We start from the raw sequence: 20,506 nt of genomic DNA, 5'->3' as shown, positions 1-20,506 counted from the left end.
GGGGGAGGAGGAGAAAGGAGAAGTTTCTCTTCTCAGAAATGTCTTTTCAGTGGAGCTGCGGCAGCCTGTCTGTCCCTTTCTGACATTTCTGAGAATAGAAACTTCTCCTTTCTCCTCCTCCCCCCCCCTCTAGCACTGATGATGTTACCTAGGCATTTTTTGCATCGGGCGAGCCTGGAATCCTTGCAAGGGGAATGGGACCACGTGTGCAGGTGGCTCCTCAGCAGCACAGAGCCTCAGATTAGCACAGCCGCGATCCCCTTCCCCTGCACATGTGGTCCCATTCCCTTTGCAAGGATCCCGGGCTCGCCCGATGCAAAAAATGCCTAGGTAACATCATCAGTGCTAGAAGGGAATGGGCAGGGAGAAGGAGGAGAAAGGAGAAGTTTCTATTCTCAGAAATGTCTTCTTAGTGGAGCTGCGGCAGCCTGCCTGCCCCTTTCTAACATTTCCCTTGCAAGGATCCCGGGCTCGCCTGATGCAAAAAATGCCTAGGTAACATCACCAGTGCTAGAAGGGGGAGGAGGAAGAGAAAGGAGAAGTTTCTCTTCTCAGAAATGTCTTCTCAGTGGAGCTGCAGCAGCCTGTCTGTCCCTTTCTGACATTTCTGATAAGAGAAACTTCTCCGTTTGGGCTGCGCCTGTGCGATCGGAGCAACCACACGGTTTGGTGACGTCACCAGCCTCACCAGTCATAAACCTCACCGCACGTCACTGGTCTGCTGTGGTTTCCAACAAGGTCCTCTGTTCAGGCGGGAACAGAGATTGAATCCCATTGGTTAAGAGCTCTGACAGCTCCCTATAAAAGGGCTGCTGTCAGACCAAACAGTTGCTGGATTGTACAGACTTGTTCCACTACAATAAAGAGCTATTGTTACATTAAGCCTGTGTCTGCCTTCTCATTACCCGATCTAACAGATAGCATCAACTGAATTGCACTGCTTTTTAGTGTTTCCTGAATCCAATGGTTTGCTATTTGTGTTCTTTTTGGAGTGGTGCCTCACCAAAAACAATGTGATCTAGAAAGAGGGAAGTGCAAGCAGCTTCTAGATTTCCAGATAATTAGTCTTCAAATACTTTCAGCATTAAACAACCCAATTAAAGTCAAAGAATTGTAGTGGCTATTATTATAACCAACTGTAGAATACAAAGTTGCTTGTAACATATAAGAAATACATGAAAGTTCAGAAGTACTATTTGGATTCCATTTCCATTACCTGTTTCCCAGTGTTTAATCATAGTATAGGATTCAATACTAATTGAAACAAATCAAAATAACCAGAACAATTTATTTCCTGCCTCCTAGAACTCTTTATTGTCTTTGAAATAAAAAAGAATCTAGTTTTATTTCAATTCTCTAAGATCTTAGTCACCACTTTAAAAAACACGTTCAAATTGTGATCCATCTTCATCAAGTGTATTCTGTGATAAATACATTAGTTTCTACAACAGCCACATATGCAAGAGATTACAAATTGAAAATGAGTTTTCACTCATTTACACAAGTTTTAATAAACACATTCCAAAAAATTAGGTACAGTTTGTCAAAAAAGAAGAGAAAGAGTGTTGTTATTGGACACAATGAATTCTCAGTTGTGTTAATTTAATTTGGATCGGGATTTCTATCACTTACAGTCTAAAAACATGACCCAATTCTTCGACTGCTATAATTCGTCCTAATAACAAGAATCTCTCACAGAATATAGAGCCAAGTTGTTTAAACTGTTGTTTACATAGCCCAGATAATTTCCAAGACCATCATTTAAAATTGCATAATATTCTCTTGATTTTGAATAATGAGTGCACCCATCCTATGTGAGACATAACACACTCTGTGTTTTAGATTTATAGAAGAATATACCACATAGAACTGTTCTTAAAATCTGGAATGCAGACAAAAAGGTCAGTCTGATAAGAATCTTTGTATCACCTTCAAGTTCAAGGAACTGGGAAAATATTATTATAACTGGAATAAATCATAACCTTTTTTCAAAATATGATTCAATAATTTTGACTTCATTTAGACATAGATGCCTGGTGAATTGATCTAAAGGACAGTCTGTTACTTTTCCACCTAGGGCCATTCAAACATAGAATTAAGTTAATCAGGTTCTTACCACCTGAAATATTTTTTTTTCTAAATGACATAGAATATCAAAACATCCATAAAGGTAGTTTCAGTACATTTTATTACATTTATTTTGCTCATGAACCATCTTGATATTCCCTATTCTCCTGAAATTCAGAAACCTGATTCAGGCTTAAAATATATTTGGAGCTCAAAGCAACAGTTGTTTTATTATTTTATGCTGGGTTACTTTCATGTGTGTAGGGTAATATCTATGAAGCGGGCTTCCAAACATCTTTTCTACCTCCTCTTCCATTCCAAGAGACAACTGGTATAGACTGTTCCATTCTGTATAAATTCCAAGAGTTGGTGGTTAAAAAATAACACGAAGAACAGACTTTAAAATGAAAAATTCAAAATCCTTCACAGATGAAAAAAATGTCAATATTTTCTTTATTTTATTTACATCTAATATAACAAATTTAAACCAAATTTCTGCAACCAAAAGTGTTTGAAGAAAATACAAGTTCTAATTTATTTTTTAAGCATTTTCCACACAGCCTTTTGGATGTCCTTATTCCTGAAGCTATAAATGAGAGGATTGAGGAGTGGAGGCAAAACTATGTAGAGAACAGCAGAGAGTAAGTCCAAAGTACGGGAGGAAAGACTTTTGGGCCGCATATAAGCAAACACAGCAGATATCAAAAATAAAGAAAAGACAGTCAGGTGGGGAGTACATGTAGAGAAAGCTTTATATCTGCCTTGAACTGAAGGAATTTTCAAAACAGCAGAAAAGATGTAGCCATAGGAAATAAAAATGAACCCACTACATAATGAGTCTACGATAATCCCTACAACAAAAATCAGAATTTGGCTAATTCTTGTATCAGTACAAGAAATCATTAATAGGTGAGGAACATCACAGAAAAATTGCTCAATTTTACTGAATTTGCAGAAATGTAACCTGAATGTGAGAATGGTGTGCAGCAAAGCATCGATCAAAGTGCTTATCCAGGAAGTAGCCACCATTTGTAAACAGGCACCCCAGTTCATCATTAGCATATATTGCAGAGGTTGGCAGATGGCCACATAACGATCATAAGCCATGACAGTCAGCAAGGCAAGTTCAAAACCTCCAAAGGTGAGAACTGAAAAGACCTGAGCAGCACATCCACCATAGGAGATCTGCTTGTTATTTGTCAAAGAAGCAGCCATGGCTTTAGGAACTATAGTTGAGATGAAGCAAACATCAGAGAATGACAAATTGACCAAAAAGAAATACATGGGAGCATGAAGATGGGGATTCAAAATCACAGCAACACTAAGAAGTAAATTCCCAATTAAAGCTAGTAAGTAGATGACAAGGAACATCACAAAATACATAATTTGCATATCACGATCATCAGTAAATCCCATCAGAAGGAATTCTGTCACAAGGGATTGGTTGGCCATTTATTTTCTCTGATTCCTTCTGGAGAGAAAGAGGGTATCCTAGGAAATTTGTCTGTCTTGGAAATAAATAATAGGTATGCAATTATTCTTTGCAATAGTAACATATGAAAACCAATATGTTATAATTATCATGTTTGAAACAAAATATATTATCTGTTTGCAAAATGTAAAAGGGAGTTCATACATTTAAAAATACAAAACAAAAATGATATTATTTTCCTTCTGCATTATACAAGCCAATTTATAATAAACCCATTTTGTGATTCTCCTGCCTAAAAGACCTTTTAAAAAATAACAATATAGTATTGAATAAAGTAAACAAGGTATAGAAATCTGGCATATACTATATACTTGACTCTTCATAGATAATTTGTAAGAAGACTTAGACACTAAACATTGTGGTGCAGTCAATGGTGAATGGATCCAATTAAGTTCACATTTTCCATGAAGCTGCATTATTTAGCAGATACAGTTAAAGATGCTAATTATCACCCAGAAAACTATTCATAGAAAGTAGTTGACATTAACTTTTATAAGATTATAAAGTTTACTACTAAATGTACTAACATAGCTTTATGTCTAATATTTTGTTATTTACCAGTTACCTTTGAGGTTCATAAGTTATGCCAAAAAAGCCAACACAGTTCTAGGCTGCATTAACAGAGGGATACAATCAAGATCAGGCGAAATGTTAATACCACTTTATAATGTCCACACTTAGAATTTTGCATCCAGTTTGGGTCACAATAATGCAAAAAGATATGTTGAGAGCCTAGAAAGAGTGCAGAGAAGAGCAACAAGGATGATTAAGGGACTGGAGGCTAAAACATATAAAGAAGAGTTGCTGGAATTGGGTATGTCTAGTTTAATTAAAAGAAGGACTACATGATAGTAGTGTTCCAATATCTAAGGTTGCCACAAAGAACAGGGAGTCAACCTATTCTCCAAAGCATCTGAGGACAGGACAAGAAGCAATGGGTGCAATCTAATCAAGGAGAGAACGAACCTAGAACTAAGGAGAAATTAATTAGAGGAATGAATCAATGGAACAACTTGCCACCAAAATTTGTGAATGCTCCAACACCTTAAGATTTTTAAGAAGAGATTGGACAACTACTTGTTTGAAATGGTATATGGTTTCCTGCCTAAACAAGATGTTGGTCTAGAAAACCTCCAAGGTCCCTTCCAACTCTGTCATTCTGTTATGCTCTGTTAAGGACATAACAGAATACATATATAAATATATACTATCCATTCTCAAAATGCAAAATGCACTTCACACATGTAAGACATGTATACAAACTTTTTTTTCTATATTATATTGGGCAACTTACATTGCAGTGGGTTCCATTGACAAAAAGTCATTTTGGAGAATGATGCCATAATGTTGAAAAATTGAAAAAAAGGGGTACTAACTTCGTAGGGAATCAAATACACATCTGAATCATAAGTAGCAATACATTTTTTCTAATTATTTCTGTTTTCCTAAAATAATTATTTGACTACCATAATAAATATATACAACCACACTTAAAGATAGGAGAGATGAGATGGAAATGGAAATTGGGTTAGGGACAGGCAGAGATAGAGACAGAGAGAAACAGTATAATGTTAAACATTCCTGTTCGACAATAACTTATTTTGATTTAAACTGGATATAAAATTATCATCCAATGCTTCACATATGTAATTCTAATTGTAAATTAACCATAATGACTTTATGTCTATTTAAGATCTGTGTTAAATTAAATAAACATTAAACAATATAATCAAATCATTATTTATTATGTGAGGAAAGCAAAATTATATTCCCTTTATGCTAAGTTGTAAATAAATAAATAATACCTTTGAATGTTTAAAAGGGTTCTTTTCTCTTATTGTGATATCATTAAGAATCAACATTCGAGACATATTTCTTATAATAATCTGATTTATGAAAACTGCTTACATGATATACTATTGGTGTAAAATTCAGTTATTTTTCCCTATATGAATATTTCAAAACAAATACATACATGTCAAGTCATATATTTCCAACAGCTGAAGCATTAGCTTACTTTTGCCATATTTCAGACCTTAAGACTAATAATAAGATCTTGAAAAAAAAGCAGTATTATAAACTTACCTAAAAATCAGTGATACAGAGCAAAGACTTATTTCTATCACAGTATGCATTACAGTGATAGAGAGCAAAGATTTATTTCTATCATGCTATGCATTACGTTATTCCTATATGTAGCATTTCTCAATTATTTCAAAACTGAAATCTTAAATACATAGTTATGATTGTCTTTACTTACCACTGTGTTTGTGGTCCTAATTTATATCTGGATGACAACCTGCTATATGTTGCCTCTTTTCATGTGCTATGAAGAATGAAAAAAAAAAAACAGCAGTTATGTCACCCTTTGTTTTCTATTGTGTTTCAATATAATTCCTTGGAGACTAAGTCCAATTTTCATGTTGATTTAAAACAAAGAAGAAAAGGTGCAGATATCTTATACCCATTTCTTTTATTGTTATTTTGCATTTGGAGAAATAGATATTGCATCAAAATATCTAGGAATTGTTTGTGAGTGTTCATTACAAATAAAGCTCTGCAATATGACTTATTAATTTGATCTTGTAAGTTATTTTCTGATACTACATGTGTAGAGGTGGGTAAGTTTTATTCCTTGTGTGTTTCATATACCTGCACTATTTCAAAAAGAAACATAGTGACATTTATTTTTGAATTTAGAGACAAGCTACTAGTAACAAGATATTCTACCTTACAGAATGGTTGCTTGACACTTGCAGTGTTTGGTCTTTTTTCTTCTATAAACCTCTAACTTAAATAATATTTATTCCATGTAGTCACATAGTGTTCCTTAATGCGGTATGTACCAGACATCCCTAATTAAGGAACATATCAATCCTTTATACTGGATTAAGATCCTGTGCCTTAGATAATACTAATTTATTTATTTATTAAATCTCTAATTTAAATACTATTTATTCTGTGTAGCTATATAATGATCCAATTGGCACCCACTGGTTCATTTAATAAACAAATTTATATAGCCACCCAAAACATAGATAGCGATTCTGGGTAATGCACATCATAGAAAACCCACTGTTTAACCTCACCCCATCCTGTGACAGTAACAACAGAATCAGAGAAGTCATTTAATTGGCTCCAAATGGGGGTCCCCAAACCCACTGACAAAACCATGTCTTCAAGGCCTTGCAAAAAAGCAACAAGGTGGGGGTCAATTTTAAATCTAGGGAAATGGTGTTCAAAGGGTGAGAATCACCAAAGAGAAGCCTCTTTTCCTAGGTTCCACAGGAACTAATTTCTTGCTAGTTTGAATCTAAAAAATGCCTTGCCTTCCTGCTTTGATGGACCAGTAGATGTATTTGGGAAGAAACAGTCTGTCAAATAACCTGATCTCAATCCAAATAGGTTTTTAATATAATAACCAGCACCTGAATTGCAACCAGAAGGAAATCAGTAACCAATACTGCTCCTGCAAAAGATATGCAAAAATGGAACTTACACAAAATCATGTGGGCTGCTTCTAGATACTGTTCAAGTGTAGCCCCGTGTAGAGCACATGAATCCAAATGAGAGGTGATCAGGGTGAGGGTGACTGTGAAAGTCTTATAGGCACATAACATTTGTGTAAAAGCCATTTTGACCATGACTGCCACTTGCTCCTCAATCAAGTCGAAGACAACCCTCAGATTACACCCTGGGTTTGTCTGGGTAGCACTTTAGTATTCACAATAAAAAACAGTAATACTCCATGAACCAAGAAGCCCTTGACATAAATTGTGGCGATCCCAAAGGAATGAACAGTAAGATGGCAAAAGTTTTCTGCAAAACAAAAAAGGCTACAAAACATTTATATTTATACAGATTGGAAGAGTTATATTTTCAAAAAATAAGCTTCAAGGTAAGAGAATTTCCTTATTAAAATGCTTAGAAAATCATTGATGAAATGATACAATATGAAACTATTGTTTAATGTTGTATATTTATAATTTGTGCAGAGATTATATTTGCTTACATAATTTTATCTCTAATGGAGCATTTCTGACTCAGTTACAAATTTGTAATAAAAATACATTAATTATATTTTCATTCTAAATCAAATAAAATTTAATGTAAGTGTACCAAAAGCATTAGGCAAAAACCTTAATAGTAGGTGGATATACAAAAAGTTTTGCAGCTACATCATGCCGAAAGTAGAAACTTCTCCAGATCTCATAACTTTTACAGAAAGAAATACAAAAAGTAACAGATAAGCAAAAACAGTATCTTATTATACATTGTGTCAGCCATATGTTCAATCATCTCTTTTGTCATTTTCTAATATCTCAACAATTGCAATATTTCAAATATATTTATTTTTGTGATCTGAGTTTTTTCAATATTGCTCCCTCCCCCCTGTCCTCTGGGGGAGCCACATCCCCTCCCTCCCTTATATCCTGTGTATTGTCACCTTTTTCACTACCTCTAATGGTTTCGTCCTCTAGGAGCCTACTGTGTTTTTTCATGAAGGCCTCTGCCTCCACAACTGAATTAATTATAATTCTGTTTCCCTCCCAGAAGATCAGCATTCCTTCTGGCAAACCAAATTCCTTTGTTATATAATTTCTTTGATAAGGAGGAATACTTCCTCCTCTTATCTCTCTTTTTTTTTGGGGGGGGGGGAATTTGCTTAAGAATGGCAATTTCTTTATCTTTATATTTTAGTGGTCCCCACCTTTGAGCCCCTAGAATCTCATCCCTCATGGTCTTCCTAAGAAATTTAACATGTACTTCCCTTGGAACATTATGTGTTCTGGCATATGCTGAATTAATCCTATAAAACAGATCCATATCCCACCACAACTGTTCTTTATCTCTTTTAATATATTCTGCTAAAATTGTACTCATGATATCCTTAAGATATTCATCTTCTGTCTCCGATAGATTCTGGAATCTGAGAAAGAAGGACAGTCTTTCAAGTTCTATCTTTAGTATAAAATTTTCCAATTCTATATTCCCTTTCTGGATTGCCTTAGCCTCCTCCCCCAGCCCTCCAGCACACCAATTCTCTGTTTATTTTCTGTTATTTGCTGCTGCACACTTTTAAGCTCTTCTCTAAAATCTGCTACCTCCTTTTTCAACTCATTTTGTCCCTGCATAAGAGCTTGAAACATTTGAGTAACAGATAAATCTTTTGAACTCTCCAGTCCTTTCTTGTGAAAATGATGAAATTTTTGTCTGTTGAATCGTTGGACTGGATGTAGAAGAAGTTGGTGCTGAGGCTGCTTTGCCTGTAGGTGGTTTTCTGGGCTACATTGTCTAAGTTCAGAAAGAGTATAAATCTTTTGCAAAAGAAATGGCATCTGTGAAGCGCACAGTTGAGCGAGTCCGAGAAGACAGGCAAATCCAAAAGTTAAAATTAACCCTCTGTCACAGTTCCAAGCCAAGAAGTCACTCAAAAAAAAAAAAAAAAAGAAATCAAATAATCCAAATCCAGAAAGACCATGTAACAGGAGAGGCTCCAAGAGTCCTTCAGGGGGGATAATATAAAGCCAGACTTTCTTCAAAGGTAGTTTCAAAAGGCAGACTTCATTTATAAGTGCGAAGAAGAAGACGGAAGCAGGCCATCTTAGCTCCACTTTGGAATCAGGAGCAGAACATTAAAAACTTCCATAAAGCTTTCAAAACAATCAGCTCTTGCAGTTATGCTATAAATCTTTTCACATAGTTAGTTCAAGTGGCTAATTCAACTTTTTGCGCTCTCTCTTCATTCTGAGATTGAGAGATAGTCCAAATGCTGCTTTGCCTGAGAGGGGTAGAAGAAAAAAGCAACCCCCCCCAATCTTCCTACTTCAAACAGATTGAATCCACAACTTACAAAAAAGCCGCTGCTCATCAATTAAAAGCTAACTGCTTTTAATCTCCTTAACTGATTGGAGCGAACTTCTCACCTCCAGCACTTCAGCCACTGCATGTAGTTAACTCTTTCCTTCTGGAATCCATTCAGCAAAGGTGCTGCTATGCACCCCCTACCCTCTCCAGCTCCTGAGGCGAAACTGGAACCACCACCCCCATGCCTGCCACCTATCCGGGGGATTCCAGCAAGCTGCCCTATGGCAGGTGGTCCCTCTAAGACTGCCTGTGCTCCTAAAAGGAGCCCACCAGAGAAGCGAATAGCAGACCAACGTCTGTCACCTTCGGAAACCGGAAGCGATCTCCACTACTCATGTTTCTCAATCAGAATAAACCTACCCAATGCAAGATGTAATTATAGTATAATATTCTTTGCTAGCTCTGAGAAGAATGCTAAATGGCTTTAAAACTAAGAAACCTCTAGAAGTTGTATTTGCTGATTTGATTGGTCCTATGAAACCAACTATCGGGGGTGCTCATTATGTATTAAGTATTAAGTACTATTCCAGATATGGTTTTTGTTATTTATTAAAAGACAAAACAGAAACGTTCCAGCAATTTTGTAACTGGATAAAATTTGCTGAGAGGAAAACAAAACTTAAAGTAGTTACCATTGTAATTGATAATAGAACTGAATTTGTAAACCAGAGTTTTCAAACTATGCTTAAGCAAACTGGAATTGAGCATAAACGTGCCACCCCGTATAGACCATAACATAATGCATTTGTGGAACGGAGAGGACAGTCATTACAGTCAATGGTACGGACAATGTTGTAAGATTCAGGTTTCCCGGGTTTACTATTGTTGGTGGTGTTGAACAGGTACACCTTAACTTAGTGATAAAGGAGAAACAATTTTGTACCTCAATGTCACATCAATCACATTTAGCCTCTTCATTTTATCCATGCACTTATTCATTCTTTGTTACCTGGTTACTTATATGTTTGAAAAAAAAATCTTTCCAAGAAGAAGAAAAACTCAGTGATGGCTTCTGCTCTCAATACATTCTGAATGATTTTGATTCAACCTGAAGTAAAAATGAGAGCTAATCTGAAAACAAGAGAGAAAGGGGCAGTTTTCCTGATCAAACTCTGTCCTATAATTCCCACTCATATGCATTACTTTTGGGTGAACTCTTCCCTGTTGGATATTTGTTCCATCACAACAGTTGTTCCCCAAATTCTGAGACATATAATTGAGAAAAAAAATCCATATCCTATTAAGGTTTCTTAACACAGCCGTATTTATGTGTCATGCTCTTGGTCACTGATTTGCTGCTATTGTCTATACTGGATTTTGATCTCTCTGTGGCCATATATCATCCTTTACACTATACTGTAATTATGAATTGTAAGGTTTGCGGCTATCTAATGATTGGGACATGGAAGTTTTGTATTCTAAATAGCAGGGTCCATATTCTCTCTGTTCTCCATTTTTCCTTCTGTGCATGTAATGCCATCAATCACTTTTTTGTGAGATACCCTGATTAATTCAGCTATCTAGCACTAACAAAACCTTCAACCAATATCTGATGTTAGTAACTTATCTTTTTTGGGGAGCTGGCTGCTTCCTGCTGACTCTAGTGTTCTATATCTATATTGTTTCTTCCATTCTGAAAATCCATCCAGCGCAAGGAAAAAAGAAAGCTTTCTCCACATGTTCCTCCCATATGATGGTAGTAACATTGTTCTACCAGTTCAATAATTTAAACCTATTTTACGCCTCCTTCCAAAATTGCAGCTATAATATGTACTATGGTCACTCCTGCTCTCAATCCTTTTATCCCAGTATTCTATGGAACAAAGAAGTAAAAGAAGCACTTTAGAGATTACTGAGACTGAATAGAAACTAAAGCTCATTTGCCTAGAAATTATAAGACTGAAATAACTGGATCCCCTATTTCCTTCTCTAGTCAAATATGGAAAACAATAATCCTATGTATATATTGGAATGTTATATACTTATATATATATTTCATGGATATCCCTCTGGAACAAAGATGTGAATTTTTGCTTTACTGATACATTTCCACTATTTGTTTTATAGATATTTTGTGGCTCAATATAAATATGAATGCAGGTGCTAACATAGAAGCAAATGTATTATATGCAATTTAAAGAAAATAGATAAAGCAAATGCAATTTCAAAAGTATGTAAAATCTATAGTAATAGAATATGGGAAGATATGTATAGTATACCTCTGAAAAATGTCCTTATATTGTAATAATCTTTTATTAAAATATTTGTTGTTAAGAGAAATGATTTAAGGATTGTTCAATTCTTTTCTTAATATTTTAAACTGAGTTTATGATATTTGTACAAGAATTGAATTGACTGGAAATATTTCCATTCAGAAATAAAGTTACATAGTAGTACAATATTTCTTGCAATTTGATTCTTATACATGAGATTGCAATGTTTGTGTATCTTTTATCAATAATTTTCTTTGTTTGAAAAAAGTGGAATATAATTACATTGCTTTTATGTTTAGTGCCATTCCCAAGTGAAGTTGCCAAATACAACTTCAAAAAGATTGCAAAGAGTAAGTTCCAAGACTTTGCTAAAGCCTAATAATTTGAATTCACTAACTTTTGTTTGGTTTTCCATCACTAAAAAGAAATCAAAAGGTGATACAAGTAGACAGAAATAATTGTAACAAAAATATATATTTGGCAAGTCAAACATAATAAAACTTAACTAATAAGATATACATCTATAACAAATAGCAAATAAAAAGAAAAGAAAGATGAGGCATGGACACTTTTGTATACATTAAGACCATTTTACTGAAGTAAGAACATAAGACATTTGCCATAGCAAAACTAAGCAGACACTATTCTTGTTTCTTAAATAGAATAAATCAATATGGCACATAGTTATAGTATAATATTGTTTGTCACCTCTTAGAAAGATGCTTTCCTAAATGTACACCTATGGAGCTATGAAATTTCTGGATTCTATGGAATTTCTGACTATTACTATTAATTATTGGTGTCATGACCTTTCTGTGAAAATATTGTTGGTGGTATTACAATACAATAGCAGAGTTGGAAGGGACCTTGGAGATCTTCTAATCCAACCCCCTGCCTAGGCAGGAAACCCTATACCATTTCAGACAAATGGCTATCCAACATCTTCTTAAAGACTTCCAGTGTTGGAGCATTCACAACTTCTGGAGGCAAGCTGTTCCACTGATTAATTATTCTAACTGTCAGGAAATTTCTCCTCAGTTCTAAGTTGCTTCTCCCCTTGATTAGTTTCCACCCATTGCTTCTTGTTCTATACTCAGATGCCTTGGAGAATAGTTTGACTCCCTCTTCTTGTAGTGATTGGGTTATCTTATAAAACTTCTTTTGTGGGGACCTTTATTAAATAGGCAGAAAAATACTTACAACTAATATAGAAAACAGTAAAATAAGGAACTGTATTAATGACAAGTGAAAATTTAGCACATTATTCGGATCAGAAAGAGAAAGGTGAAGAGTTCAGGCAACACCACATTTGTTTCAACTGAGAAAAAAATTGAAAATGAAGGAAATGTGGAAACTGACATAATATTCAGCTATAGTGGAATGCAAAGCAGAAAAAGTGAGGCCTCTACTGCAAAGCTTTTGAAGACTTCCTGCAAAGAAAAATACATTTCTAAATTATATTTTTTTGTGCAGAGCTCTGGATTTCAAAAGACAATGTTAACTGAGATGGTAAACCACAGGATAAGGTCCTTAAGCAATAGTATTGCCAATTTTGTTTGGACAGGCTTGTTCATTGTGTTCCTTGGCTTCCTGAAAATATGGAACTGGGGAAATCAGACAAATTCAAAATATGAGCATTGTCATATTTCTTCTTTATCTAATCTTAAATTTAGCTAATCAGATGAAGACAACTGGCTTTTTGAAGGAATAGAATGTCAAGACTTTTTCAAGTAACAGGAAGATTGTGATTCCAAGGTTTAGGAAGGCAGGCAAATCCTAGAGAGTTGGTTCAACTTTTGTGAGGATCAATCTTCTTGGACTCAATGTAAGTCCAACTCAGTGGAGGACCATAACAGACCTTCCTTTGCCTAATTGGAAGCCAAATTGTATATCCTAAAGTTCAATATTAGACAAAGGACTTTCATTTCAGACGTTTCAACACATTTTTCTCTGGCTTTTCCTTCAAGAGGGTTCTTCTGAATGATTCTGATTATACTTGGAGGAAAGATTAGAGCTCACCTCAGAGCAAGAGGGATAGGTGGAATTATCCTTCTTATATTATAATAAATTCCACTGAAAAGAATCTGTCTATTGTCCTGATAACAAAGAGAATGGACTAAGATGAGTTTATAGACTCTGGCAAAGTTATATTTTTCAGCAATCCGTCTGGCAGATTTGAAGGTTGAGGCGAATGTTTGCACAGTCTTGACTTATAAAAGTGATTGTTGGATAGTTTTTAATATTGTTTTTTTGTACAGTTGTACCTTGCTAAAAAGGGAGCCACAACATTCCTTGTCTCCCTGCTCTACTAGGTTGGGTAGATGTGGTGAGAGTGGCGACTCTAAGCCCAGCATGGCAGTGGCACTGGAGGCAGTTATGACCTTAGCATGGCAGTGGCAACAGCTCTGAGCCTAGCATGATGGCAGTTCTGAGCCCAGTGCAGCAGCAGCATTAATTCTGAACCAAGTGCAGAGATGATAACTCCAAGCTTGGCATGGAATTCTGAGCCTGGTGTGGTGATGGAAGCCTGAGCTTGGCATGGTTGCTGCAGCTAAGCTAGGTATGGCCATGGCTCTGAAAATGAGAAGCATCTGGCTGTCTCCACCTTCCCACCATTCACTCTGACACATTCTGGAGTCCGTGCTCTGCCCATCCACTTACTCACCCACCCATGTGGTTCTTCCTCTGACTGCACATGGTGACTTTTCCTCACATCAAGTTGAACATGTGGAGTTGCCCTGCAGATGGCAGCAAGTTGGTGGTGGCAGGTTGATGGTGGCAAGTTGACCATGATGAGTTGGCTGCAGTTAGTTGTCCCATTCTGCTCCCATGACCCCTAGGTCACGGGTTTCCAAAGAAATTTAAAACAGGGGACATGGCATATGCCAAGAGGACCAAAGAAAAGAAAAAAAATATTTAAAATACTGTCTTCCTGAAATAAGAAAACAACACACCAATTCCATGTATCTGATAATGGGATCATGACAAAGGATCCCAGGAGAAAATACAAAATTGGAAAAGGAAATCCAAGGCAAACAAAAATTGTTGAGAAACCTTTAGATTGCTTTTGACTAGTTACTTAGAATTTAGAGTCCAAGGGCCAAAGAAAACAAACAAACAATGCACTATTTGCCTTATATAAGCAAAAATGGCAGTTGATATTAGAACAAACTGGGTGTAGGAAAAAGGAAGAAAGTCCAAAAATTAGGCCAAATGACTAATCCATAAAGTCTAAAGCTCGAAGTAAGATTGCCAGTCTCGGGACAGAAGAAGTGAACATGAAGGAAATGATAAAGGTGGAAAGTAGGATTATTTACTTTTTGCATTCCTGTGTTGATAGTCAAATCCATGCATATTTGCCAATGGAAGGTACAAATCTACTAATGTGATAAACTTATTTTACTCAATCAATGAATCTGCAAAACTCTAGGATGCTTCATTATTGTGGCTGAGATAAATTAATAAGGCTTGCAACTACATGTAACAGTCTTTATTTTCATTTGCAAACTGTTGGATAGGGAAATATTAATTAACAAAAACATGGAGAATAATTTCCCTTTTCTCCTCTTCCTTTGTGTATTCAGTGAATTCGGGTCCCTCCTGTTCTGTAGGAATGGGATTGAGAATTTCACCAGAGAATAAATAATTTATATAAAGCTGAAACAAGATGGCACCATCCAACAGTAATGCATAACATATAGAATAATTATAATTTTATCAAATGTCCTTGTATGAAAAGATTGAGGGATATATAATCACAATTGCTAATTTCATAGCAATTATAAGATTGAAACAAATTGATACCTTATCTTCTTCCGTAGTCAAATGTGGGAAACAATATTATATACAGTAATCTGTTAAATATAGGAATATTTTTTTTCATGGATATCATTCTGGAACCAGGCAGTGAATTTTTGTTTAATTGGTACAATTCCATTATTTGTTTTATAGATAGATTGTGGCTCAATAGAAATATGGATTTAGGAGCTAACAGAGAAACAAATTTATATTTGTTTTTTGTTATTGTTATGCATTTTAAAGAAAAAATTAAAAGTATGTATAATAGATAGTATAGACAGTACAATCCGGGAAGATAACCAACAAATCTGAAATATGATTACATTTTAAAATTTGTTAGTACTTTAATACAAACACACACACACACACTTCTATACTCTGTAACCCAAGATGTAAAAGACTGACAATTCTTCTCTGAATTATTATATCACTTATAGTTCAACTGAAAAACAAAAACAAAAAGTACATCAAGCATTTCTAAGCATTTCCTTTTTAAGAAATTCATATTCAAACTTTAATAGAGTTTATTGGTGAAATTTCAGACATATAATATTTTACCCAAATATATGAACTTTTCATCTCACAGTTGTCAATAGAAACAAGGCTAACTATCAGAACATGCAAGTAATCTTTTAATATGTTAATAAAATATCTGTGTTCCCTGGTGTTTCCTTGACTTCTCAAAACAGCTTGAGGAGTTCCATCTAATTTCAGTTTATAAAACCTTGTGTTCATCTAGCAAAAATAGACATGTAGAAGAAATGCATATTTACATATATGAAAATAATTTAATAATACTAATAATTTTAATTGCTATTTTATTCTTCTAATTTCTTAGTCTATAGAGGAGATCATTTTAATAATAGTAGTAGTAGAAATAATAATAATAATAATAATAATAATAATAATAATAATAATAATAATAATAATAATAATAATCTGGATATTGTTGTTTCCACAAATCATACATTCGCTTTAAATAGCCTCTTTTTTTTTGGCTCTGAGTTGTAATAGCAGGCCATTATGGCACGATTTTCATCTGCAGTATATTTCTGTCGTTTTGTTGGCTGGTCCAAGTGGGTTACAAGTGGACCAGCCAACAAAACGACAGAAATATAGTGCAGATGAAAATCGTGCCATAATGGCCTGTTATTACAACTCAGAGCCAAAAAAAAGAGGCTATTTAAAGCGAATGTATGATTTATGGAAACAACAATATCCAGATTCAAATGTTAGTGGACAACGACTAGCAGATCAAAGGCGATTTATTATACGAAATAAAGTGTTTAGCGAAGTTGAACTTGAGGAATTCAGGCAAATTGCAAAAAAACAACAACATCACAAGAGGAAATAAGTGATACTCATGACACAACTAAAGAAATCATAGGAGAACTCTCAGAGGAAGCTGCTGGAGGGGAAATAAAAACACTACCACCAGAACTAGTTACCATTGAACCAACTGATGAACCAACTCAAAAACAAAATGAACTGAAGGACAAGATCATGGAGCATTTTCTGGCTAGGGAGGAAAGGCAACGTTTACCATCATTAAAAACTGTCCCTAAGAAAATTTTGGGTCCTATCATGAAAATGGTTAATGCAGTGCTTTCAACAATGGAATCAGGATCCATCTTGGAAACAAATCAGTTAATGTACAGTGCAGCTGTAATAGTCACTAATGAACTAGGCATTAAAATCAAAGTACCTAATCACACAATGGAAAAAGCATCAAAGCCAAAGTGGAAAATCCGATTAGAACAAAAAGTCAAAAAATTAAGAGCAGATGCTAGCAACTTAAAGAACATGCATGAGCAACGGCTTAAAAACAGAAAAATCATAGATCAGCTAATCAGAAGATATAGATTGGATACAAGAAACATCAATGAAGCTGTAGAGATTGTAAAACAGCAGATAACAGCAACAGCTAGAAAAATTGAAAGATATGAGGCACGAATCATCCAGTATAAACAAAATCAACAATTTCGATCAGACCAACGGCGTTTTTATCAAAGTCTTAATGTGAATGGTGGCACCAAAAGTCAAAAACCAGAAAAGCAGGCCACAGCTGAATTCTGGAAAGAATTGTGGGGAAATGCAAAGGACTACAATAAGGAAGCAAAGTGGATACATGACTTTGAGGAAAGCATTGGCAACAAACAAATGCAAGTATTAGAAATAACAACTGAGATGGTAAAAAATCGAGTAAAAAAAGTAAAGAATTGGACATCACCTGGAAAGGACCAATTACATGGTTTCTGGCTCAAATATCTGACCAGTTTACATGCAATGTTGGCCAGGCAACTGAATGAAATTTTACAAAATGGTCAAATTGATGAATGGTTGACAACTGGAAAAACATACTTGATTCAGAAAGATGCAACTAAAGGAACAATACCTGAAAACTACAGACCAATAACATGCTTGCCAACAACCTTTAAATTACTCACAGGCATTATTGCAGATAACATTATGGATTATTTGGAAACAAACAACATCTTGCCAGTAGAGCAAAAAGGCAACAAAAGAAGGAGTAGGGGCACAAAAGATCAGCTCCTAATTAATAAAATGATATTAGAAAATTGTAAGAAAAGAAAAACGAACTTGAATATGGTCTGGATTGATTATAAAAAAGCATTGCCACATAGTTGGATCATAAAATGCTTAGAAACAACTGGCATTAGTAAAAATATTACATCCTTCACTGAAAAGGTGATGAAACAATGGAGAACTGAGTTGGCAGTAGGGAATGAGAACTATGGAATGGTTAATATCAAGCGAAGAATTTTCCAGGGTGATTCACTTTCACCTCTTCTCTTCATCATCGCGATGATCCCACTATCAGTAATCTTTAAAAAAATGAAATTAGGCTACCAAACAGCCAAAGAAGCTGAAAAAATTTCACATTCATTATATATGGATGATTGGAAACTCTATGGAAAGTCAGAAATAGAAATCCAATCACTGACAAACACAGTCCGAGTATTCAGCACCGATATTTCAATGCAGTTTGGCATGGAAAAATGTGCCACTGTATCCATAAAAAGGGGCAAAATCACTACATGTGAAGGAATTGAAATGCCCAATGGCCAACTAATTAAATGCAATGAAAATGAAGCCTACAAATACTTAGGCATTTTGCAGTTGGATAACATCAAACATGGAGAAGTAAAAACTATTGTCAGGAGAGAGTACACCAACAGAGTTAGGAAAATTTTGAAATCTAAATTAAATGGTGGAAATACAATCAAGGCCATAAATACCTGGGCAATACCAGTTATAAGATACACAGCTGGTATAGTTAACTGGACACAAGCTGATTTGGACATTTTGGACCGAAAAACCAGAAAACTAATGACAATGCACTACAGTTTACATCCACATGGTGACACTGATAGACTATACCTGCCCCGAAAATCAGGTGGCAGAGGATTATTACAAGTGAAGCAAATAGTTGAAGAAGAAAAACATGCACTAGCTGATTATTTAAAAGAAAGTCAAGAACATCTATTAATCGAAGTAAAGAACAAAAATCTACTGAAGGCCCAACAGACGAAACAAGAATACAGAAAAGATGTGATAAAATCAAGAATGGAGAGTTGGCAGAACAAAGCCTTACATGGTCAATTTCTGGAAAAAATAAAAGATAAAGTGGACAGTGAAAAAACTTGGTTATGGTTAACAACAGGTACATTAAAGAAAAAAACAGAGTCACTAATCCTGGCTGCGCAAGAACAAGCTATCCGAACAAATGCCATTAAGGCCAAAATCGAAAAATCCTCTGACGATGCCAAATGCAGACTCTGCAAAGAAGTTGATGAAACTGTTGACCACATACTCAGCTGCTGTAAAAAAATCACGCAGACTGATTATAAATTGCGGCACAATTCAGTAGCACAAATGATCCACTGGAATTTGTGCAAAAATTATAATATTAAAACAACAACAAACTGGTGGGAACATAAGCCTGAAAAAGTCACCGAAAATCAGATGGTCAAGATCCTGTGGGATTTTCGTATACAAACAGACAAAATACTAGCGCATAACACACCAGACATCACACTGGTTGAGAAAAAGAAGGTTACAATCATAGACATCGCAATACCAGGTGATAGCAGGGTTGAGGAGAAGGAACATGAAAAAGTCGCGAAATACCAGGACTTAAAAATTGAAATCCAACGATTATGGCACAAACCAGCAGTGGTAATTCCAGTGGTCATCGGCACACTGGGTGCTATTCCAAAAGCACTGGAATTACATTTAAAACAGTTAAAACTTGACAAAATCACCATCAGTCAAATGCAAAATCTGCACTGCTTGGATCTGCACGTATATTAAGAAAATATGTTACGACATCCTAGGCCCCTGGGTGGGGCCCGACTAGTAATCAATGCCAAATCCGGCGAATCAACTGGCCACTGTGATACAATCGTATAGTAATAATAATAATAGGTCATTGAGAAGCTTTAAAAAAATCAATTCATTCCCAGGCATGTAGGTGACAAGTATGTTTACTATGTAAAAAATAGCTGTACAAAGTTTCAGTGCAAAGGCAGAAAAATGTTTTTTGGACCTTGATCTGGCATTGTTGTATTAAAAAGGTATTACTTCAAATTATAAACAAAATTATTTTAAAATAAGTTGTGATACCCTAAAAATGTGTTATTTGTGATATTGTAATGGAACAAGATACATTCTAAAGCATAGCCTTTACTCTTTGTTTTCTGAATTCCAATACTGACCTAATGTTTTTGAAGAGGAAAGAAGATGTGTATGTGAAGGGAGAAAGTAGGTGGTAATAAACATTTACAGGGATTTTTATTTAAAGCAAATTTTTAGATTTCACTCAAGGAAATCATCCTTTTATGGAAACCTCAAAAGAGTTCTGAGGAGGAGCCAACATTGTGATGATACAACATGCGGTCTCGACACTCCAAGGCCACCGTTGACACTTTTGCTGCTGGACAATGCATTTGGACCTAAACTGTCCCATAGAGACAGTGATTAGGAAGACGAAGCCTTGCTGGTCTCAGGGACATCGCAAACTCCCTGAATAACCCAAGGGAAGCTC

At 35.3% G+C, this 20,506-nt stretch overlaps 1 protein-coding gene across 1 annotated transcript; it reads right to left on the bottom strand.

The window, feature by feature from the left end:
* Window positions 1–2,601: 2,601 nt before the first annotated feature.
* On the bottom strand, window positions 2,602–3,519 carry LOC309401504 (olfactory receptor 14A16-like; the record flags this gene model as incomplete). The annotated part of the gene is made up of 1 exon (XM_081970566.1): window positions 2,602–3,519. The coding sequence occupies one exon, from the start codon at window positions 3,517–3,519 to the stop codon at window positions 2,602–2,604; it is 918 nt and encodes a 305-aa protein (XP_081826692.1).
* Window positions 3,520–20,506: the final 16,987 nt, after the last annotated feature.

Source organism: Natrix helvetica, assembly GCF_964273705.1.
Source record: "Natrix helvetica genome assembly, chromosome: Z".
Classification (NCBI taxonomy): domain Eukaryota; kingdom Metazoa; phylum Chordata; class Lepidosauria; order Squamata; family Natricidae; genus Natrix; species Natrix helvetica.
Note: the sequence above shows the minus strand (reverse complement) of the source record. Positions and strands in the feature narration are given on the sequence as shown.